This window comes from Ruditapes philippinarum, unplaced genomic scaffold (assembly GCF_026571515.1).
Source record: "Ruditapes philippinarum isolate M1 unplaced genomic scaffold, ASM2657151v2 ctg2297_1_1_1_1, whole genome shotgun sequence".
NCBI lineage: Eukaryota > Metazoa > Mollusca > Bivalvia > Venerida > Veneridae > Ruditapes > Ruditapes philippinarum.
This window is the reverse complement of record NW_026860714.1, coordinates 2,786-28,169: the sequence shown is the minus strand read 5'-3', so window position 1 is coordinate 28,169 and position 25,384 is coordinate 2,786. Positions and strand designations below refer to the sequence as shown.

The 25,384-nt window shown below is 31.3% G+C and overlaps 1 protein-coding gene and 3 long non-coding RNA genes across 4 annotated transcripts; all 4 read left to right on the top strand.

Moving 5' to 3' along the window:
- Positions 1-543: 543 nt before the first annotated feature.
- Positions 544-15,029, top strand: LOC132713147 (multiple epidermal growth factor-like domains protein 10). Its single transcript, XM_060695621.1, has 8 exons — positions 544-1,883; positions 2,331-2,509; positions 2,834-2,906; positions 3,519-3,660; positions 4,301-4,362; positions 5,592-5,636; positions 12,970-14,193; positions 15,019-15,029. Exons 1-8 carry the CDS (start codon positions 821-823, stop codon positions 15,027-15,029), a joined length of 2,799 nt encoding a protein of 932 aa, XP_060551604.1. The 5' UTR covers positions 544-820.
- Positions 5,314-6,571, top strand: LOC132713150 (uncharacterized). The gene is made up of 3 exons (XR_009623412.1): positions 5,314-5,370; positions 5,592-5,636; positions 5,995-6,571. It is a non-coding gene; the product is annotated as an uncharacterized LOC132713150 (long non-coding RNA).
- Positions 15,030-16,222: 1,193 nt separating the features above from the next.
- LOC132713149 (uncharacterized) lies at positions 16,223-17,452 on the top strand. The gene is made up of 3 exons (XR_009623411.1): positions 16,223-16,329; positions 16,551-16,598; positions 16,970-17,452. It is a non-coding gene; the product is annotated as an uncharacterized LOC132713149 (long non-coding RNA).
- Positions 17,453-20,141: 2,689 nt separating this feature from the next.
- Positions 20,142-21,210, top strand: LOC132713148 (uncharacterized). The gene is made up of 3 exons (XR_009623410.1): positions 20,142-20,198; positions 20,556-20,603; positions 20,957-21,210. It is a non-coding gene; the product is annotated as an uncharacterized LOC132713148 (long non-coding RNA).
- Positions 21,211-25,384: the final 4,174 nt, after the last annotated feature.

Below are 25,384 nucleotides of genomic sequence, written 5' to 3'. Positions count from 1 at the left end.
TAACCAGTAAATGTTATTCTGTTTACTTCAGACGTTATGTGAAGTGAAATTAAACGAAAAATAATTAAACTTAAGCTACAATTCCAAGCAGTGTGAAAAAATCAAAATATAATTTCGTGAAAAGAAAAATGATCAAAACATAAGTTCAAGGAACAGAATATATTACATATAACTATTCTTAATCTCTTTAACAATGTTGAATTATCGGATAAATGTTACAAAGGCGTGAATATGCAATGCTAACAGCAAGGTTATGTAGTGGGAGCTAGTGGTCATCAAGTGATTTTAATATTACTGTGCGTTATTTTAGTTCAGTGCAGTAAATTTAGAAAATTCCTTGATTAGATTTCTTTGTCGTCCATGAGGGATTTTAAGTATTTTTTCGTCATTTCGGGATGTTATTTATAACCGACACATCATTCTCCATTTACTTCCAGGATTGAATGAAAGTTGTATTACACCTGACCAAAGTTGTAGTGTATGCTGTGCTAGTTCAAGGTGCCATTCTGATGGCCATTTTGCAAATGCATGTTCCGATAGATGTATAGATGGTCATAGAGGTGGTCGATGCTATGAGCTTTGCGATTTTTCATGCAAAACTTGTGAAAGCAATATAAGTTACTGCGATTCATGCTTTGATGGATTTTTCCTAGGACTGAATAAAGATTGTAAGTCTGAGTGTCCTACCAACTGTAAAACATGTACTTCTGATACCATATGTCAAAAATGTAAAGAAGGATTCGTCAATAAAGATGGATACTTTGATTGCAGATATTCAAATTGTCCTGAAAATTGTTATTGCAATTTCTCAACATGCGTTATGTGCAAAGATGGGTTTTATGACACAAGAGAATCATGCATGAACAAATGCCCGGATAATTGCTATAATTGTTCAAATTATACGGTCTGTAATTCCTGTAAAGATGGATTTTATAGTAGTGGTGATCAGAAAGTATGTTCAAATACATGCTATAAGGATTGCATAACCTGCTCTTCGCACGAGAAATGTTTAAAATGTCAAACCGGAAAGTTTGGTAATCAATGTCAGAATAACTGTTCATTTGGCTGCAGAGATAATGTTTGCTTTATTGGAACAGGAAAATGTCATTGCTTACCTAACTTTGATGGTGAAACTTGTTCTGAATGTGTACATGGTTATTACGGATCCTTTTGCGACAAGGAATGTCCTGATAATTGTAAAAACAATACGTGTGGAAGATCTCTCGGGAACTGTACAAAAGGATGTAAAACAGGTACAATGACTGGCAATTTCTGTGAAAATTGTATTGTGGGAAAATATGGCTTATATTGTGAGAACAATTGTTCGAAAAATTGTTTAAATGGAAAGTGTGACAAAGAGAATGGTACATGTTCTGAGGGGTGTAAAGGTGGTTTCAAAGGATATTTTTGTTTGGAATGTGTTCAGGGTAAATATGGAGATGAATGTAAAGATGATTGTCCAGATACTTGTAAAGATAACAGATGTGAGAAACAGTCTGGGTATTGCTTTGGATGTATAGAACATTTCGACGGAATGATGTGTGATAACTGTGAGCCTGGCTTTTATGGCTCGGATTGTGAACAGATTTGTTCTCCAAATTGTATGAATGTTTCCTGTAATAAAATTTCTAGTGAGTGTCATCTGGGATGTAAAGGAGATTACTCTGGAGATAAGTGTTGTATAAACAACAAGAATTGTTTATACTGTGCAAATACCACAGCTTGTCGTGAATGTAAATCTGGGTACTTTGGTCAAACCTGTAATCAGACATGTAGCGATCTTTGTATAAACAATGTTTGTGAGATAAATACAGGTATTTGTACAGAAGGATGTCAAGCGTCTTCGCAAGGTGATATAATTTGTGTTCGAAGTCAAGATCAAGGTAAGTATTTGTATTTCACTAGCACTCAATTTAAGTGATACCGAGTTTCCAAATAATTGTTTGAATGGATGCGTAGATGGCCATAGAGGTGGTCGATGCTATGAGCTTTGTGATATAACATGCAACTATTGTGATAATGATATATCCTACTATGATACTTGCTTTGGTGGATTTTACCTTGGATCGGATAAAGATTGTAAGTCTGAGTGTCCTTCCAACTGTAAAACATGTACTTCTGATACCAGCTGCCAAACATGTAAAGAAGGATTCGTCAGTAAAGACGGTTAATTACTTTGACTGTAGATATTTAAATTGTCCTGAAAACTGTTATTGCAATGTGAAATGTGCAGAGATGGGTTTTTTTTGAAAAAAGGGGATCATGCCTGAACAAATGCCAGGGTAATTGCTATAATTGTTCAACTTATACGGATTGTTATTTCTGTAAAGATGGATTTTATAGAACTGGTGATCAGAAAGTATGTTCAAATACATGCTATAAGGATTGTATAAGCTGCTCCTCGTACGATGAATGTTTGAACTGTAATTCTGGAAAGTTTGGTCGTCAGTGTCAGAATAATTGTTCAGTTGGTTGCATAGATAATGTTTGTCTAGTGAAGCTGGAAAACGTAATTGCTTACCTAATTTTGATGCTGAAACTTGTCTTGACTGTGTACCTGGATATTTTGGTACTTTGTGTGATAAGGAATGTCCCGATAATTGAAAAAATAATGCATGTGGGAGAACTTTTGGAAAATGTACAGAAGGATGTAAATCAGATGCAATGATTGGAAGTAACTGCAAAAAATGTAATGTTTGAAAATATGGCTAAAATTATGAGAAGAATTGTTCGAACAATTGTTTTAATAAAAAGAAAATGCAAAGAGAATAGTACATGTTTCGATGGTTGTAAGGATGGTTTCAATGGGTCATTTTGTTTGGAATGTGTTCAGGGTAAATACAGAATGGAATGTAAAGGTGATTGTCCAGATACTTGTAGAGACAACAGATGTGACAACAGTCTGGGTATTGATTTGGATGTATTGGACTTTTGACGGACTGATGTGTGATTTCTGTAAACCTGGCTTTTATGGCTCATATTGTGAACAGAAATGTTCCTCAGAGTGCATGAAGATAAAATAAAGTGAATAACCCATACACAGGAAACTTGTTATATATAAAATCATTTTGGTTTTCTTCCTTCCTCTAATTGTTTAGTTAAATAATCAGTGCACTTTGTTCAAACACTCTCGTCGATTGAATTACTCGTAGTTGAAAATAATATTTAAGAAAATTGGAGATAATTAACACGTTTTCGGATACAGCCGAGGAAGATATAGCGGTTTATGCACTTTGATTGAAAAAGAGCCATGTATTTTAATTAAAAAAAAAGAGAATAGAGGAAACATCTATTAAATTGGGGTCATGTACAAATTTGTATTTGTAATCCTATATTCTCTATTATGAGTGTTTTCTTAAAAAGATATACATGTATGTTGGTGTGATTGCAAGTAAATACCTCTTGACAAATAAACTATAGTTGTGAAGAGTAATGAAAGAATAGCAATCTTTGTATAATATTCATTGTGATTTGCATTTACATAATGCTATGAATATATAAAATTTGTTTATTTTTAGAAAAAGCAAAAATTGAAAACACAAATGGTTCAAAGGACACGTCGTTAACTGCAGTTTTTGCAACCCTTTTTGCTATTGCAACCGTTGCACTATGTGTGTTGATATCGAAGATGGTTCTAGAGAAATTCTTCACAGCAAAAAGGTTAAAAATGTTTTATTTTATGCTTAAGAATTAAATACACTGTTTCATCTCTAATAGTTTATCACTCACAGTGAGTGTGATATAGATTTACCGATTTCCTGTGTTGCCATGACTAATTATTTATATGATAACTAAATTTGAAAATTCACATGAAAAACATGCGTTTTGTAAGTATATAACTCGACTCAAAAAAACATTTCTCCGTTAAAATAATTGAGTTACTTAAAACTTGACTTTTATGTCCTGGCGCGTTTGTGTAGCCTTCAACGGATTACGTCAACATTTTTACGTGTTTCCCGCGCTTTATTGAAATTACATTTGTAATCGAAAATTGCTGTTTTTTACGGGATACGCATAAAGTAAAAAAAGAGAATCAGTAAATATACTGTTTCTTTCACATCGAAATTAAAAATATACACATTGCATTTTCAATTTCTCAGTGCAATATATTAAGAGTATTTACCCCCAAACCAACACATATCCTCTATTAAGTTATCGTTACAATATTAATTGAAACAAGTCCATTTATTGAAGCAAGCCCAGAACTCCCGTTTGAGTATTGTTTCACGTTTTGTTTCATAATGACTAAACATTTTTTGATCTGCACTCAATATATTTATAATGTATAATTTAATTTCAGAAAACAAAAGGATACTATGGAACTAAGCTCCACAACCGAAATACAGAATATCTCAAATAGTTGTAAGTATGAATACTTCTTTGAATAATGAATTGATGCATTAAACTAAAAAAAAGATGCTAGGAAATTAAAAAAATGTCATAAAATGACATTTGGTAATTGAAAATGTTTTAATTACAATACCAATACATTTAGAATTGACGTTTAGAAAATCAGTAAACATATTTGAATTATTTACTAGTACTTGAAAAATCAGTAAATGAACTCGAAATGGGTCAATAAAATATTCCTTCATTCATATGATGACAAATAATTTTGTTGGTTGGTATGTTGGTTTTAGATAGCTTAAATACTTTTGAATTAATCTGACTGTCCTCATATCAATTTGCGTCAAAATACATTATTGCGTGAGTTATTATTCTAAGATCTAACTATTCTGGGAAGGATTATTAGCTCAGGCTTATGTAACTGTAAATTCAATCGGACAAAAATAAACCAAGGGCGCCACAATATTTTAATTTGGACTAATATTCGGGCCAATTTGTTTAAATGCTGACAATTATTCATAGAAGTTAAATAGCTTTACAATTTATCCAGCTAATATTTCATAGAAAAGTCTTTAAATGGTGTTTTGCTTAATAAGGGGTTAAAAGTTTGACAATGTCAAATAAATGCTCGCAAAAGTACCAATGTAAGTTCAAATCCAACGACTATTCTAAGAAGGTTCTACATTTGGAGATACATGAATCGCAAACCGGTCTATGTATGGAGAGCGTGACAGACGGACAATCGAAAATGTATGAATGTACGTTTCTGAAGGTAAATCTAAATGCTAGCCCCAATGCATCCCCAAAAAGTATCGGGGTGCTACAGTAACAATTTTCCGTTAATTGAATAAAACGAAGGTTAAATCTAATAACATTAATATGATACAAAATCAACAGTAACAGAAACAAAAAACAAAACAATAAAAAACCCTGTTCATTAATATCAAATATCAACTAACATTTCAGATGAAATTGTAGAAAACGAAAACGTAAAATACGAGACATTGGATGGAACGCAATGTAGTAAGACAATTATTGCTTAATAGTTCAATATTACTATTTATCTTGAAGTATTTTAACCAGAATATACTATTTCTATTGATAAAATAAAGAATAATAAGATATTCAGTATCTGTCTTAATTACTTTTTGAATTTCCAGAAGTGAAAAAAATTACAATTATTTTGCTATTCGTCTGTATAAAAGTATTCATAAATATTAAATTGATAAGTTTTGAACTTTTAGCTGATGATCACATGTACGACTCAGCTAACGTCCATAGATCGGGAGGTAACAATCATTCTGTTATTTTAATGTAAACATTTCTGTTTGCGCATTGTAAATTTTCACCTAGCTTTCATAAAGATATAACTTTAGAATTCATGAATACATACATAATGATACGCCAGTCCATGGCTAGTTATTGTATGTTTATGCATTCCAAATAGATTCGTTAGCGGTATATTGTTCTTGCTTTTTTTCTTAACCCTGACCTATATAAAGAGGAACTTTAATTAAGACACTGCAAAATGAAATAATGTTCTTTTTTCTATTTCTTACCATTGATATTTTGTGGAATGATATTCTTATAATATAAGTATTCTTAAAGTTTTTATAAATCTTAGAACAAACAAATCAATATTTTCAGATACAGATACTGCTGGATGCGGAAATTACGTGAACGTTTTACCGTGAAAAATGTTGAACAACATGCAGATATCTTTAAAGAAGAAAACACATTTTTTATAAAGGATATATGAAGATTCGACGTGGATTTTATTATCATGATTTTTTTTTTACTTTTTGTATTTTGATATGGATAACTTCAATTAAATATTGTTTAGTGTACTTGGATATATGTGTAACAAACGTTTAACATAATTGTTTTACTGTTTTTGATGATCACTTCTATCTTTCTATTTGTTTCTTATTTGTGATTGATTTAATGTCATTTTGGAAATCTGTAAATAGAACGCTTTCGATATCCTTCAATGCATCTATAATATTTCCTTTAATAACTCGAAGAATTTTATCTATTTATGAGAAAGATATCGATATAAATATATATAGTAACTGTCCTTCATGAATTATTTCCCTTTATTTGTAACGTATCAATTAAGTGTTGACACAAATCAAATAAACATTTTTGTTATTTCTTCTCTAAAAAGAATGTAATTAATTGATTATTATTATTCATCTAAGGCTAGTCCTATGCTTATATCCATAGCAGAAGTGTCCTAATTATGCTGACATTACCTTGAAATATATTATATTTTTGTGATGAAATAAAATGGTTCAACTTCCCTATGTGTTCATCTGTTTTACCCACTCATCATGTAAGGTAATATCTTTAAACATTTTAATAAACCGTTGGATTGAAATGCACATTAACACGCTCAGCTCAATAATCAATATGTGTTCTTCGTTGAAACTTGCCATAACAATTGTACTAGATCAGATGCGATTGATTTTAATTATGCTGAATTTACACGACGGTTGTTATTTCTGTTATGTTCAAAAAATATGATCAACATATATACAGTTATATCAGTTATCAGATTTAATGGTAGGGATTGTCAAAATTTTTTCTTACATACAACCAATGAGTCATATAAAATATTAATCGATTTTAAAATACATCTAAGTCAGTGAAATAGTATTAAAGTCTAAATTGGTATATATAAAACAATCAGAATCATTAACTTAGTTGTCATGTAATATACGACATACGACCACAAAGGTCTAGGCCCGATATACTTCTAGCCACTACACTGACATTTACACACGATACGTCGATACAGATATCTTATTGAAGATGACTGACCGAGTTACCCGCATTTTACATAGATTAAGTATCATAAATAAAACACACTTTGATCAGTAGATTGGTGTGTCATTTAGACCAAATGGAGAAAGTTGAAATTAGAGCCGTTATTAAGTACCTCTGTAATAAAAGGATGTCGCCCAAGAAAATCAATGAATACTTCATGGATACACTTGGGAAGGAGTCCCCTTCCAATAGCACTGTAAAAGAATGAGCTGCTGACTTTAAGAGGGACAAGGAGAGCATTGCAGATGATGAGCGGCCTGGGGGCCAAAAGAGGCCTGCCGAAGCTTTGCATGATATGGTCATGTGCGACAGAAAGCGAGACCTGCGAAGCATTGCTACGGAAGCGTGTATAAGCTGCAATTCTGACTGATGTCTATAGTATGTCAAAGGTTTCTGCAAGATAGGTCCAAGACAGATGACTGACGACCAGAAACGGACCTGGCTTGACATTTCAAGATATCTTTTGTCTCGTAACTCAGGATGAAACATGGGTCCATCACTTTGACACAGAATCCCCCCAAAAAAACAAAAAGACAGAGCATGCAAATGAAACACCCTGGCTCACCCCTTCGAAGAAATTATAGAGGGTGCCTCAGCAGGGAAGATGATGGCTTCAATTTTATGAGATAGTCAGGGGATAATCATGATCGACTATCTTGAACATGGTCGCAACAATTGAGACGTCTGCGTCAAGAAATCGCGTTAAAAATGAGGGGGAAACTGACTCAAGACGTTCTGCTCAGCACGACAATGCGCCAGTTCGCACATCCCAAGTGGCATAGGCTTCTTCAACTGACTGCAGCTTTGATATTGTTCCCCATCCCTCATATTCTCCGGACTTGCCCCCCTTTGACATCTACCTATTTCCGAAACTGAAAACCAAGCTTCGTGGAAGACATTTTGGATTTTTGGACAATGGAGGCGGTCAATGTGTTCTTTGAATACCAAAATAGAGAGTTCTTTTTTGAAGGGTTAAGCAAGTTGGACACAGGTGGACAAAGTGCATTGATCTACAGGGCGATTATATTGAAAAGTAAGACCATTAGTTAGATTCTGTGACTACCGGAAGTACATCGATTCAATAACTTTATAGCTTATAATATTGAAAACATCAGCATAATGTGATGCAACGAACACTTTGTACATAAATAAAGGATATTGAATAAGTGTAAGTTTAATACTGAAATTATTGAATGAGTTTAATAGAAGTATATAATGCGATGAAGTTCTGTAAAATCTCCTTACATTTTAACACAATGTATGCAGTTATTACTTGCTGCTCCTAAAGAAGCAAAATTTACTTGAGGCGGAATTCATTCCTGTTGATAATTCTATTTCAATATGAAATATTATTTTATCCGCATTCAAATAAAGTCCGGCTACAGTGAAAATTATCTATTATCAATTATAATTTCTGTGTGAAAATTATCAAATATAATTTCACTTCCACTGCAAAGCATGTTATAAAACGTCATGATTATGTAATGCGTTACAAACGCGCATTTTTATATGGAAAAGTGTTATACTTACGAATTTATGTACTACATAGAAGCTTTGTTTTTTTTTCTATCAAAAATATCTTATAATTTCTGCCTGCAACTTTATCATTCACAGGATGTTTTTGTGGGTTATAAACATGCCCAAACCTCGCTCCGCCACTGTCCAATATCGATAGCTTTAAACATTGTGACACTTATCTGTGTCAATCATAAAACGTGTCTTGATCTAATTTTCACATTATCAAGAAACCTTGGCCGCAGGGTCCCTAATTTTACACGCACACTCCGCCTTTCAATAGTAAATTTTTGTGCCATGTTATATTGAAATCCCTCTATGCATCTAAAAGTTTTGCTCCGGACATGCGTTTTTCTATGACCTCTGAGTGTGACCTTGGCCTTTGACCTTGAGGCCTGGTTTATGCGTACGACACGGCTTCTCATAGTGGTGAACATTTGTATGAACTTTCATTAGAATCCCTTCATATGTGTAGGAGATGGGCTCTGGACAAAATCTCTTTATTTTATTATCTTTAGTGACCTTGACAATCATCTTGAATGACATTGACCTTGCATATATTAACCTTAATTGCATGTTTCACACCAGTAGTCATGATAATGACCATTTGTGTTTCAATCCCCAAATAAATGATGACAAAATGGTCAAATATGTATTTTCATATTTTTATCTGAACTTTGACCCCTATTTGTGACCTATAAAATAGGCGTATAAAATGTAATGTTATTCTCGAAATGAATTTGGCTCTATAATTACGCTGTTGACTATCCTCATTTTGCTTTGTAAAGACGCAAAATTTTGTTTTGGGTATCATACAACATTATAAACCGGCGATGTGTGTTTCCGTTTTTGCAATCTTCACTTAAATAAAAAAATAAGATAAACAAGATCAAAAGGGAAAGGCGGTGTTCAATGAACGCAGCCCCACACGATCCAGCAACAAGAGCCAGTGGCAAGGAGCCCAGGAAGACCCAAAAACAAAAACAGGACAGGGCACAAGGAAGTATTCATAGTAAGTAGGCTTATAATCCATGAGGAAATTATTTCAAAAGAAATAAATGAATAGAAAAGGTACATGTACTTGATCTTATCCCAAGTACATGTGGCATCATTTGGTTTCGAAGTATTTTTTAAAATTTTGAAATAATTAGCAATTGTTATATAGAATCATATTTGGAATAATAACAAAAAATAGAGTGAAATAGGAATCCCTAAAGAAAGCCCAACGTGGCAAAATTGAAATGGTTGCATGCTCGGTTTGATTAAGCCTGTACATGGACAGTACTGACAAGTGCAAACTACCGCGTCCACGCCCTCAAGCACCGGCTTAAGCATAATTCAACATTTTACATGAACTGGTAAAATTTAGAATTTTGAAACATCCCCAGATTCATATGGCGGTTATCATGGAACCTTCAATGTGACACGTTCAATGAAAAGCAGCATATGGTCCCTAAGTGAAAAGATACGTGTGCCCTAAACGAGAAAACAGGGGGGCGGAACTGAATAAAATGGAATTTTGAAAGGGGATATGAGGGTATGAAGCCTGCATATCACAGATATAACGTCAAAAGACAAATTTAAAAAGCAGGCCTCATATCCTAAGGGTCATAAAACAGTTTTCAAATGAAGAATACTGAAACCACCCAACAAGAAAGATGCCGAATATATAGAACTACCAAAAGCACAACAATAATGCCGTTCTGAACGATCTCTAAGGTTCAAAATATAACATCCCTGATTGAATGTAGGGTGCGACTTTTTACAGCCTCCACACGACACAAACAACGCTGATGTGGCGATAAAAAAGAGTGAAATAAGAATCCCTAAAGAAAGCCCAACGCGGCAAAATTGAAAATGTTGCAGGCTCGGGTTGATTGAGCCTGTTAATGGACGGTACTGTCAAGTGCAAATTACCGTCCACGCCCCCTAGCACTTGACCACTGGAACAATGAGACGGGTACATGGGTTGAGCATGGAGAGGACAAAAATTATGAACTTTGCAATTCTGATCGTTCGTTGACTACACGTGACGTTAATTTAACTTCCTTACAACTGATTGTCTTCTTTTATACATACACCGCCTCTGTTAACGAATCTAAATTTATAACAAATACGTCGGGATAACACAGAATGGTTCAAAATTAGATAAAATCATTGTTGAAAATATTGTGATAAATGTATTAAGGATATTTATTCCACGAAGATGAACAGACTTTGGAAAACGGTTCGTTTTATTCAAACTTTTTCCTTTGTGTCAAGTGTTACGTTTACGTAATGTTATGATCTTTATTTATGTCAACATTTCAATTTGTTGTATCTTTGCCTGAAGAAGTTTTCTCTGTTTGATAATTTTCAAGAATAACAACTACACTTTGAAATTGAAATGGCCATTTAATAATAAATGACGGAAAAACATATAATACAATGTTGATATGAAAGTTATCAAACTAACATAAAATTGTGAAATGGCCATTTAATAGTAAATGACATATAAACATATAAAACAATGCTGATATGAAAGTTATAATATAACATAAAATTGTATACAAAGCAAGCAAACATTTCTGAAAAATGTATATAAAATTATATACACACATATCCCGAAAAATTATCAAAGGTTGGGTTCTAAGAATATTGCCACAAATTGTGTAAAACACAATTCCCCCAACCATTTATTTATCTTCAATTTTACATACTCAGTTTTTATCAACTGTGTAGAAATAACTGCTTTTCATTATATGATAAACATGTACTTTTGTCAATGTAGTCATTTTTTGATAACTTAACAATAAATCTTGATTATGCTTATTGCGAATATACATACCTGTATATCAAAGACTCATTAAAGCCATAATAAATTTTCATTGTTAAAAAAAGATAATTATACCCAGTTTTCGTTGAAACCGTTATTGAAGGTTCAACATTTGATTATAAATCAATGTACTCGTGATATTTCTTTTATCTATTTCAGGTCTTATGTGTTATAAATGTTCTAGGCTATATTGGCAGATATTTTGTACTTGGAAGTATGTACATATTTTATAATTTTATAAGATGCAACAGTGTTTCTTAAAATATTGACATTTTCTTAAGGATATTCATTAGGAAAATGTTCAGGACATTGTAGATAAATTTTAGGTGACTGTTGAAGTCAGTCTAGACCACATACATATATACATTGTACTGTAAAAGTTAAACTACTAATACGATCCTGTAATAACGCTTCAATAACACGAATACTATTCCTTTTAAGCAGCACAATAACACTTAAAAATGAAAACAATAAATAAATATATAATGATAAAAAGATAAAATAACATTAATATAGACATGACAATGTCAATCTGCGGAAACAAAATATATGTCACCAACCTAAGAAATACCAATCAAGAATTGATATTATCAAAATTATCACATAAGATTATATTATATTCATAAGCTGATTATAAATGGAATACTGTAAAAATCATAATAAATGGACATTAAAAGTAAAAAACGTGAAAAAACCCCACAAAACTTGTTTAAAAATGTCTTCTTACATTATCCTACTTATTGTATGAACTTGGGAAACTACATCTGAATAAAGTCTACTTCATTAATAGAAAAACCCTATTTGAAATAGTTAAACATATTATCGTAGCATATAGTATAATATTCAACATAATTTAACATTCATATCATTTATCTGAAATATTGTGCTCTGCCTAACTCGATATATGTCAGACATGGTAATTAGCATGTATTAAGCACTACTGTGTTTCTCAATCTGATTCCTCATCATCAATTTATTTTGCGTGGGTTACGTTAAGGTCTATGTATTTTATTGTTGAAACAATTTTTAAATTTATGGAGAATAAATTACCGATAAATGTATTACTTGAATGAAAATGTGATGGAAAACCCATTTAATGTAATATTTTAGTAGTTATATCCTGGTTAAGTGACTCAAAATGTAACAATACTTCTAGTTTAATGTAATAAATTGATGTATCTGATATATACTATTATTATGTTTCTTAGTCGTTCCTTTTTGAAATAATTCTTTTCAATTACTTCCAGAATTGAACCAAAGTTGTGTTACAGATGACATTAGCTGTAGTGTATGCTGTGCTAATTTAAGGTGCACTCAAAGGTTTGATTTTCCCTATGCATGTGCAGATGGATGTATAGATGGCCACAGAGGTGCCCGATGCTATGAACTTTGTAATTTTACATGCAAATCTTGTGATAATTCTGTAAGTTACTGTGATTCATGTTTTGATGGATATTTCTTAGGACCGAATAAAGATTGTAAGTCAAAGTGTCCTTCTAACTGTAAAATATGTACTTCTGATACCAACTGTACAACTTGTAAAGAAGGATTCATCAATAAAGACGGATTCTTTGATTGTAGTAGATATTTTAATTGTCCTGAAAATTGTTATTGCAATTTCTCGACATGTGCACTGTGCAAAGATGGGTTTTATGACACAAGAGAATCATGCCTGAACAAATGCCCGGATAATTGCTATAATTGTTCAACTTATACGGATTGTTATTCCTGTAAAGATGGATTTTATAGTAGTGATGACCAGAAAGTATGTTCAAATACATGCTACAAGAATTGTATAAGCTGCTCATTGCACGATAAATGTTTAAAATGTAAAACCGGAAAGTTTGGAGATCAGTGTCAGAATAATTGCTCAGTTGGCTGCAAAGATAATAGTTGTTCTTTCGAAACTGGAAAATGTATATGCCTACCTAATTTTGATGGTGCTACTTGTTCACAGTGTGTACTTGGACAATTTGGTACCTTGTGTGACAAGGAATGTCCCGATAATTGTAAAAACAATATGTGCGGAAGAACTCGAGGAAACTGTACAGAAGGATGCAAATCAGACATTATGTCTGGAAGTTACTGCGAAAATTGTATTGTTGGAAAATATGGCTTATATTGCAAGAATAATTGCTCGAATAATTGTTTAAATGGTAAGTGTGACAAGGCAAACGGTACATGTTCTGAGGGTTGCAAGGATGATTTCAAAGGACCTTTCTGTTTGGAATGCATTCAAGGTAAATATGGAGAAGAATGTAAAGACGACTGTCCAGATACTTGCAAAGATAACGAATGTTCAAAAAAATCTAGGCATTGCTTTGAATGTAAGGAAAATTTTGACGGAATGATGTGTGATTTCTGTAAATCTGGCTTTCATGGCTCAGATTGTGAACAAAAATGTTCCTCAGGGTGCACGAAGATTTCTTGCAATAAAGATTCTGGCAAATGTAGCCATGGGTGCAAGGATGGATACTCTGGAGATAAATGTTGTATAAACAGCAATAATTGTTTATATTGCAAAAATAACACAGTTTGTCGTGAATGTAAATCCGGGTACTTTGGTCAAAGCTGTAATCGGATATGCAGTGATCTGTGTATCAACAATGTTTGTGAGTTGAACACTGGCATTTGTACGGAAGGATGTAGAGCTTCGCTGGATGATATAATTTGCGTCCACAAGGCCGGTAAGTTGATCAATTTAATTAACTCATTAGATACTAAAACTACAATTTATGTTTCAAAGCCACAGCATCAAAATATAAATAAATAAATAAATTAATGAATAAATGAATTAATTTAATAAAGACAAAAGAAATAAAAAAGTTATATCAATTGTGAGTTGGGCTTAGAATAAAAATAGAACTCAATTTACAGAGAAATATTTCATTAGGTTTGAATGACTTATTACATTTAGTTTTAGCTAAGAATTTAAAACAGGGTGCCACCAGATCAATGCTAATTTTCATGACAATTTTGAAACTGTATTGAAATGTAAAATATTGTGAAGTGAACAAAGTCATTTCCACATTGCAAACGACATATTTAATCCACGTAAAATAGAAATAGTTAAAATAGCCTATACTGCGTTAGACACGCAGTAGAAACATGGTGATAAATACTGCAAAATCAGTCATCAGTTGCAATAAACATGTAAATTATTACGTGCATTTTAAATTCTTTTTACATTTCTTGAAGTCTAAGAACATTTTTTTAAGTATAATTTTCTTGAAATATTTTGGATCATTTAGAGACATGCAGCTTTAAAAATTACACCGACGTTGACGGCATATGTTGATTAATCAGCTGTTCTGCCTTAGGAAGACTAGGGCGATCCTTTGTCAATTATTTTAGTCTCTAGCTTAAGATGGAACCTCACTCTTCTTCGCCAACAAAAACTCTTTTACATAGCTTAATGGGCATACAAACAAGTCGTGTTGAAGGAACTGCCTGAAAGTAACGAATTTCTTATTGTGATATTCGAAATAAATATACTCGTTCATTATTTTTAGTTATGGACTAAGTATTGTATTGAAAAATGAGCATATTGCTCTGATGCTATATGGCTATTAACGAGAATTATTTGCTATTGGTTATTAAAAAGCGGGTACCATTATGGGCATATCTTGTTTATTCATAAAAAGAAACATATTTATGATGACAATTTAGTTATATTTTATTATAATACTGTTTTAATCATTTGTCGAAAACAGAAATTAAACTTTATTGATACCTTTAGTTGATTCATTTAAAACCCCACTTAAACTACTCGCATACTGTTTAATTTATGTTTTCAGCAAAATCACTTAATGATAACCAAAATGATTCCAATGGCACTTTAATCACAGTTTTAGGAACACTGTTGGGTGTTACATCTGTTTCTTTATGCGTTTTGATATCAAAAATGATTCTAGAGAAATTCGTCGCGTCAAAAAGGTAAAACTGTATTAGATACTTTATACGTTATAATTTGACACCATCTAAAAATAAAAAAGTAAAGGAAACTATGCATTGTTATAGGTTTTGCTTGATAAACAATCGGCAGATGATATTTTGACTTTTAATTTTAGGAGGAAAAAAGAGGAATCGACTACACTTATTGGTATTGAAAGCGTTACAGTTGAAATGCACAATAGCTCAAATGGAGGTAAATGTGGATTCTTAATTTGAATAATTTATTGATACATGCAATTATGAAACTACGATAATTTAATTAAATTACAAATATTAAGTATGTAGTTTATGCCATAAATGGTCAGATATGTGTTTTGAATAATTAACTGATTATAAAATGATAAATTTTATGATAGCTTGTCAGCCAACAAGTTAAGCAAATGGACATTTTTGCTGAATATCCAAAAATCTTTAGAAGACAGACAATGCGATAATTTAAAAATCGTAATACAAAAATATACATTAAAATAAACAGCATTTGATTATACATTTAATCATATTTTGATGTTTGTTTTCTTCATAAACAAAACAATTAAGATTTTACATGCATACATAAAACAAACAATTGAGGAATAAGTTTACAGCATTTACAGGGAAGCTAAGTTATATTTATAAATAGCAAATTGGTCTTGCCACCATTTGAAAGTTTGCCCTTCCTATTGAATTTGATATGAATAAAGGGGGAAGAAAAATATATTGTTTATCTCAAAATAAAAGTCACGTTAGTAAAATAAAAAGAAAATCAATTTTTACAATACACTTGCTGAATGCAATCACTTGTTCAAAAGCATAACCACAATTTAAACAAATATAAATTTCAGATGAAATTGTTGGAGATGAAAGTGCATACGAAACATTGGATGTTAGATGTAAGATAACTGCTGCTTTATAATGTTATATCGTTATATATAGTTATATATCGAGAAACAGTTAATATATATTATAAAGTTTTTAACTGATTTTAAAACAAACATTTTTATACCAATTGAACTGAATAGTTATCAATTTATTATCCTTATTCAAAAAATATTTTTAATTAAGTTTTGGTTTCTTATTTGCTTTTTTACGTAAAGTTTTATTACACTTTAAGCTCTCGGTAATAACAAGTATGGTTCAGCAAACGTCCAAACATCTGAAGGTATATAGATTTATTATATTTACTGCAAGAGGTTATATCAGTTGTACTAATGGATAGTAGATTGAGTTGGTTTACACATTTCATTAAACTTTACTAAAGATTAAGCTTCATAATGAATGATTTTAAAAATTATTTAACACAAATAAATAACAATATGATTTTAGATATATTTAACACGTTCTTAAAAATTTTTCTTCTTTAATTTGATTGTCATCACAGAAAAATGGACTGTTCATATGTCCCGTTCATAGAATTTGAAAAGAAATTACTTTCATTTTATAATCGAACGAACGTTTGATTATGAACAATATTTCTTTATCATTTAAAAAATCATAAAATCTCAGTTAAAACATATTTTTTATACATTTCAGATAAAGCTTCTGATGAAAAGGAGCAATATGTGAACATGATGATTTAAGTCTTTGACGTGAACATAACATCAAAAATCATTATGACATCATTGACGATGAAGTGAAAATTTTGTCTCTAGATTTTGCAATAAGTTGTACATGCGCTGTGATGGTGTTATATTTGATGAAATGACAGATTTGAAGAATATATTGTTCAAAACAATTCTTTCTTATGATAATTTAATTAGTCTAATACATTCATTAATGTCCCAGAGATATTGTCCCAGTTTTAATAAATAGCCAATTCGTCAACAAAATCAGTTTGGCGTTAAAGAGTAATTGACTATAAATGGCACAATACTGTCTACAAAGATTGTGTTGCTTACTTGTCTTTATGTTTTGTAATCCTTAATACTCTGAAAATCATATGTACTGTTTTACTGTATATAATCCCTTTTAAAATCTTAGATATATGCAAGAGAGAATAAATATACATGTATTATACCAACACTAAAATGTTTTATTTATGTTTTAATTATATCACATGCACAATACATATTAAAATAGTAGTTAACATCATAATCCTTTCTTTGTTGAATTTGTATAATCAGAAATTAAAACATATCGATTTATATAAGGAATGCATTTTTAAAACACTATTACAAAATGATGAAAATAGTACAAATTCAGGTCTTGTTTACTTTTAAACTGGACTGGATTCTAGTGAATAACCCCTACACAAGAAACCTGCTTTTATGAAGATTTTTTTTACAATCTTCCTCTAAGTGTTTTAAATGATTAATTAGTGCACCTTGTTGAAACAGTTTCATTGTTTTTATAACTCGAAGTTGAAAACAAAATTAATGAAAATAGGAGATGATTAACAAGTTTCCGGATAGAGTCAAGGAAAATGTAGAGGTTTATGCACATTCATTCATTTTCATAAGAAAAATAATATATCCAATATCTATGAAATTAAGGCTTTTTTCAGATTCTTAGCCTTGCCATTTGTCAGTATAGCACGTGGGGTCACCATCCTATTTTACACCACACAATATAAGAATACCGATTCCTAATTAATTGGTCATTGCTAGTGTAATCCTGTATTCTCTATTATGTGTGTTTTACGTATTCGTATTGTCTCTATTTTCTTTAAAAAAGGTATGTATGTTGGTTGGCTTGTACAAATAATAAATCTTGTCAAATAAGCCATAGTTGAAAAGAATTAAGAAATACAGTATTTGTATAATATATATTGTGATTTACATTTCCATATCAATGAATATATTATATATATGTTTATATGAATAATATTGCTTAATAAAAACAAGGTAGGAAATAGAGAAATAAAAGTATGATTGAATTTAAATTAATTTAAAGTATTTACAAAGAAAAACTTTATCTACAAAATTTAATTTATTTCAGAAAAAGTTGATAAAACAAATGGTTCAAAGGACACTTTAATTGCAGTTTTTACAACTCTTTTTGCTATTACAACTGTTGCACTATGTGTGTTGATATCGAAGATGGTTTTAGAGAAATTCTTCTCAGCAAAAAGGTAAAACTGTTTTATATAATGCTTACCTGTGAAATACTTGGTTCTATCCACGGAAAGAAATGAACATCGATCAAAGTTTATCCCTCACATTTAGTTTGTTAAAGTATTGCTGATTTATTTTTTGTTGCCGTGAATATTAATTTTTAGAATAAAAACTTTCGCTGCAAGTTGTTTTTATGCTCACAATTATTAAAAATGACAAAACTTGACTAACATTTGTTGGCGCATTGTTTGCTTAGCAGTTAAATGGATGGTGTCATCTTCGTGTCATGCGCATCTTTAAAATAGTCGAAAATTGTTGCGTTGTACTATATACGCATAAGAGTAAAACAGTTTATTTGTTTTTTGGCATTATTGCATACTCCATTTATAACATCTGCATTCATTTGATATGTAACTTTGTTGTACATTTTGTATGTTCTACTATTATGCATTTTCTCTTTTAGCCATTTAAATAGTATTATATTGTCTTTGTTTTTATCTGAAATCAAACTGAGAAACACCTCAAAAACAAGCAAACGACATCGAAATGAGAAATATACACAAATCATTTTTCTTACTTCTAAGTGCAGTATATATTAAGTAACACACAAACACACATTCTCTATTGACTTATCTTTACAATATTACATCAAACCAGTCTAGAAATCACGTTTGAGTATTGTTTCACTTTTTGTTTCAAAATAACTTAACATTTTTATGATCTGCACTCAACAAATGTATACTAAATTTCAGGAGACATGAGGATACTATGGAACTGAGCATTACCACCAAAAGGCAGAATATCACAAATTGTTGTAAGTATATATACTTCTTTAAAAAATGAAGTGATGCATTTACTAAAAAAAAAGATTTATTCAAATAGAATTCAGTGATAATATGACATTTGTTAATTGGTAAATGTTGTATTGTAATGTCAATACATTTAAAACTGACGTCGACAAAATCAGTGGAACATATTAGTATAACTAAGATAGAAATTTGGTTTATAAACTAGAAATGTGCTAGTTAAACACGGATGCCTTCAGTTTATTCATTTGGAGGTACACGTGACAATATTCAAAATATAATAATTCTGACTAAACTAAGGTCGAAAACTCTGCTACCCTGTAACTTATTTTGGAAAATTATCTAGATTCTTAACTGCGATTGGAGAAAGTTTCATGGTTCTAGCATTTATGATTTCTTGCATATAATACAGAATTATTAACTGCTTACACCTGGTGTAAAACAAGTGTAAGTCAAGTCGTTTACGTTAAATGGTTTCATTCTCATGAGCCTTTTTTAATGAATGAATTGCGCTTTAAGGATAACGACATTTTGCTGTTACAAGTTTCATGACTCTAGCTGTTTTAGTTTTTGAGTTACACGCTACACAAATATTTGCTGTTTGATCTTGGTGGCAAGACTCTGCTGAACTCATATGGATTTGCGTCCGAATTCTTGGGTTTGTAACTTAACAAACTTCAGGCTTTTAGCATTTGTATATTCAATCAGACAGTTATAAATTAGGGACGATTATTAACTCAGCATCAATACTTTGGTTAATTGGTTCACATACCGACGATTATGCCACTGAATCAGATCTCGTTAATATGATACCGAAACATGTCTATATCTTAAATAACATTTCAGATGGAATTGAAGAAAACGAAAATGTACCATACGAGACACTGGATGGAACGCAGCGTAGTTAGACGACATTTTTATTGAATTTTATTACAGATTTACAAACATAAAACCATATTGGGCTATATATGTTTATTTGACAATTTGTTACAGATACAGATACAATCATACCAGTGTATGATACAGTATAGCAGGTGAATATTTTGTTCAGAAACATTTCATTCTGATTTAATTGATGTTCCGTGTTCACAGACGTAATTATAAAAATTATGAAACAATGAAAATATATTTAATGTTTTTATATATTCCGCCAGTTATTACTTTGCACAAATTTAATTGAAAATTTTGTTTGCCAAAACTAAAACAATGTAAAAGGATTGCTATGTTTGAAAACATTATTATATTGAATTATATTTTAAGCTTTCAATGATCACATGTATGTCTCAGCAAACGTCCAAAGATCCGAAGGTAACAATCATAACGTTATTTTTAAGATAGAAATCATGTTTTAAACTTTTTCACCAAGCTTTCAATTCAGGCTTCATGAATACATATATGTTGTTTTGATAGTCCATGGCTAGTTTATGTATGTTTATGAATTCTATATAGACTCGTTAGTAGTATGTTGTTACTACATAGTATCCATATGGTAACCTATGAAAAGAGGAGCTTTTTTATTTAGACAACAAAATTTATATTGATTGTTTATAGACTGAAATAACGTTCATTTTCCACAGTTATACCGTAGATATCTTTTCATAATGATAATGATATTCTAAAACTTTATATATAAACCATAGAAAACAAATCAATATTTTCAGATACAGATACTGCTGCATGCGAAAACTATGTGAACATGCAACGTTAACATCTTTGAAGAAGACGTAAAATGTACATGAAAGATACATGAAGAATTACACATTTTTTGTATTTTGATAAATATAACTTCAATAAATTTTAAGTTTACGTGGATATAATGTTACAAACATTTTACACAAACCATATCTATAGCAGATTAACTTGCTATATGGAAGCATTTTTATACTCCTAGGAAATAAATATTCGGACGAAATAAATAAACGGACAAAAACTTTCTTCATTGGCGTTGAGAAATAATCTATCAAGATTTGTTTTCTTCTTTTTGTAATTTTAATTGATTTAAATATTATTTCTAAAATCTGTATTGTACTTTCGTATTTTATTGTTTCTGTGTTATTTCTTGTAATTACATGAATAATCATATATATATTTAAAAGAAAGATACCGATATAGATGATAAACAGCAAATTTGCTCATGACTTGGTTCCTTTTATTTGTAAAAATCCAATTTTGTACAGTATATACAATAACACAAATTGAATGAACAATGTTGTTATTTCTCATCTAAGAAGTAATTTTATTTATCCATTTTAGACTAATCCATTTATTCTATTATAAACAAGAGAAGTCTCATCATTATTCTGGTAACATTTTAGAAAATATCATACTATTATGATGTTATGAAATAGATCAACAGACCCTTTTGTCTGTTTAACTCACCCATAATAACAAAACATGTATGCAAGGTACAATGTTAAAGTTTTAATAGTTTCATTGAACATGTTAGATGGGAAAATGATCCCCGGAAGCATTAAAAACAGCAAAAGTACATGGATATTGCAGCCCGGTTTGATTACGCCTGCACATGAGGGATAAAGAAAAAGCCCAACATCCCACACACCCGCAGCACCGGTTTGGGCGCCATTAAACACTCAAAAGTACTGGAATCAGTGATCCCAAAGAACCAAAACTATTAACAACACTGGAGTTCACATTGTTACATTCAAGTAAGCATTCAATTTGTATTTGAATCCTCTATTAAGTTGTTAAGAAGTTTGCCAACCATTTCACTGAAACAGATGCGATGATAATCCAACTGATGTTACTTAATTTACACGATAGGCAATATTGCTGTTCTGTACATAGCGGAAGATCATCATATATATACAGGGCAAAACTTCTAACTCAATTTCGTATATAATTATCAATAATTTATACAGAACTGTACATAGATAAATTATATAATGCTAAAATGTCACGTTATCATTTCTGAACAAGTTGCGTAATTAAATTAAATTAAATTTTAACAAAAACTCATTTACTCACAAACGGTATTTGCTTTAACTCATCTGGGATATTGAATGTAACATTTTTGGAAAGAGCATCGTCTCATAATAAAGGTTAAAATGTGTATATCTAGTTTGTCCAATTATACATCTATGAAGAACACTTTAATCATGAGGGTTTAGAAGAGAAATAGAAGGTGATTTATCTAGACAAGGATTGATATCATAAAGTTTGTTAAATGCAGCTTTGTCCCAATTTAATTTTCATTCAGAAGAAATAAGTTTAGTAATTAAGGGTTGTTTAAAAATTACTGGTTGAGAATTTAAGTATTTTACCCAAAGCATCTGCTTTATCATTTGCTCGTAATTCTACGTGGCTTAGGATTCAACATATGAGTTAGTTTTTAAAAGATCATGAAATTGCAAGAAGAGTTTTTAGTCAGTATATCATCAGACTTTTTTGACTGGTTTGATTTTGGTAAAATGTTCATCCTAAGGGCATTTTTAGTACAAGCAAGTATTTGGCATTACTTACCTATTTCAAGTACGCTGAATTCAATTTTTGCTCTACCACGGCTGTATTTTTAATCCTTGACCTCTAAAAATCAATTTCAAAATGGCCGCCATTGAATTTTTTAATTTTACTTTAATTCTCCCATAGGCGAGATATATACATATTTTTTGGCAATTTAACTTAAGGTTTTGTTAATTTTAGCCTGCTGAAATGTGAACGAGAAGAATAGATGCAAAAACAATAAAATTTATTGCGGCAGCCATCTTGGATTTCAAAATGGCTGACAATTTCCCATGTTTTATACACTGTTTTATAATTAAAGTAAACAAGCACAAGAAGGTATTTTACTAGGCATGTTTTCTTTTATTAGAAGTGCAATGATACTAATTAAGACTTCCAAGTGAAGACTTTGAAAAACATCCATTAAAACTACAAACTTTATTGTGAAAATGTGACAATTTATACCATTATACAATAAGTCATATTTGCGTTCACTTCGCTATTTAGATGTTATTTTTATACTTTTAAAAATACAATGCATGTTCTTTCAATTATTGCGATGTTTTTTAAATTGGATTTGTATCGCCCTGAGGGGGGGGGGGGCCTGCTCAAATGTCTGTCCGTCTGTCTATCAATCTGACCGTCCTCTTGTGTCAGTTAGGGGTATTTGCGATCACAAATTGGCGTTTATTTTAATTCCTTATACCCCCGACCTAAAAGATGAATCATTGGTTATGGGAGGCGAAAGGCTGCTGTTTGAGTAAGAAACAAACATGAAGATAACAGACATCTTCACAAATCTCTCAATAAGAGCTTGTCCCTGTCTTTCCGTTTTTAATCCCGTTCATATATGTCATTTTCGGATAGATTTTGAAATAAATTGCATTAATGTGTAGCACGTGGATACAATGTCATAAGAAAGACACAGGTTTGAAGCTCAACTCCTCATGTTAGACTTGAAAGTGCTTGAAAAAAGATGTGAATTTTAGTATTCTGTCTTTAAGAGTTGAATTTTGAAATAATTAAGCATAAATATACGGCCTATAACGGATTGGGAAATGATGTACTTATTATTACTAAATCTTCAAACAGGGATACCATGAACATTGTTTGGTTTTTTCTTATGTCAGTGTCAATTGCGCAAGAACATGTACTGGGACGAGTAGTGCTCAAGAGCCAATTCAACAATCCTTAAAGAGCTGGGTCATGTCTAGCAAGAAAGACAATTTTGTGAAAGTTCATTAGTAGGGAACCCGGTCAACAATTTTCCATGCACGACCTGATATTTAAAAAAAAGTCATAGTATTTCCAAAAGTAATATAGGAATCGCCATCCAGGCTGGCATTCGAAAAAATATTTTTTTTCATGAAATAAACTACTATTCTATTGTTTCTTCTTGTAAGAGAAATATTCTATATAGTGTTTATCCCATAGAACCCCCTACATACTTATGCCGAGCATCGTGCATATAGATAGTATTTTATTTGCTTATATAGGTAACCCGACAAGAACATGGTGGTTGAGGCCCCTGTGTAAGGACTTTTGTCGACTATTTGGTTATCATGTGGTATTAAATTATCCGTTTTGATTGATCTAGAGCAGGCGGTGTACGGGTAAAAATATTTAAATCTTGTCAATTGTATATGCCGCCGTCCTGGAACGACACTAACTTTGCGTATATGTGTAATTTGAAAAAGGCGTGTCATGCACAAGCAGGTTATGTCTAAAGTTAAACTTATAAATCATGACAGAAAACGTAACAAGATGGTTGTGTCCGATCTAAAACTTTCTCATTAATTGGTGCCTTTTGAAATAATTCTGCACAAATATATGGCACATATGTTAAAAATCATTTGGGTTAAATATGGCGCCTCTTTGTTAGACGACATGTTAGACGACATGTAGCGGACAAATGTTCCAAGGTCACACATGTATTTCCAAAGTCATGATATGAGAGTGCATTTGTGGCCATGTCCAGTCCATATATGTGTTATTCAGCAAGAGCTAAGAATAAATACGTGGAACAATTTGTCTTGAGTGAGAATAGATATTTTGAAGGTCATCTCCGGTCATAAATTATGTCATTCATTGGATGGATATTGGCGTAACTAGGCATACATTTGCCGCACATTAGGACTACTTGTAATGCTTAAACACTGGAATGATAGCTAGATAGGTCAATTTAGAACATTGATGGTTGTGTCTATATCTTGGTAATTTATTCATGGATTCTTTTTAAAGTAATAAGAAATACTGAAGATGTAAATAAATGCTTCTTAATGTTTCTAATTTTTGTAAAACTTTTAAGACTACAGTATCCATGCCTTCAATGTAAAAAATGGAAAACAAGATTAACAATGTTCAATAAACACCATCCCAACACGACCAAGCAACAAAGGTAATGGATCCTCAACTGAGCCGAGCTTCGGAGACCTTTCACGTGGCACGCCCTTGTTTGACTTTGTTTTACATAATTGTCGGGATAGTGCAAAAATAGTTGGTACACATTTTAGTGACTTATATTACACTAAGAAATACCAAAGTACTTTTATGGAGTGATAGTTGATAAAATAATTATATTGTGGCAAATGACATCAAAATATGTTATATCATAATGGAATAAGAATTCA

Excerpts from the sequence above, each read along its gene's own strand:
- LOC132713147 (XM_060695621.1), top strand. The coding sequence starts at position 821 with ATGTGCAAAGATGGGTTTTATGACACAAGAGAATCATGCATGAACAAA. Across the intron at positions 2,510-2,833 it reads GTCTAGTGAAGCTGGAAAAC|GGTAAATACAGAATGGAATG; the intron begins GTAATTGCTTAC and ends GAATGTGTTCAG. Across the intron at positions 5,637-12,969 it reads TAACGTCCATAGATCGGGAG|GACCGAATAAAGATTGTAAG; the intron begins GTAACAATCATT and ends GATATTTCTTAG.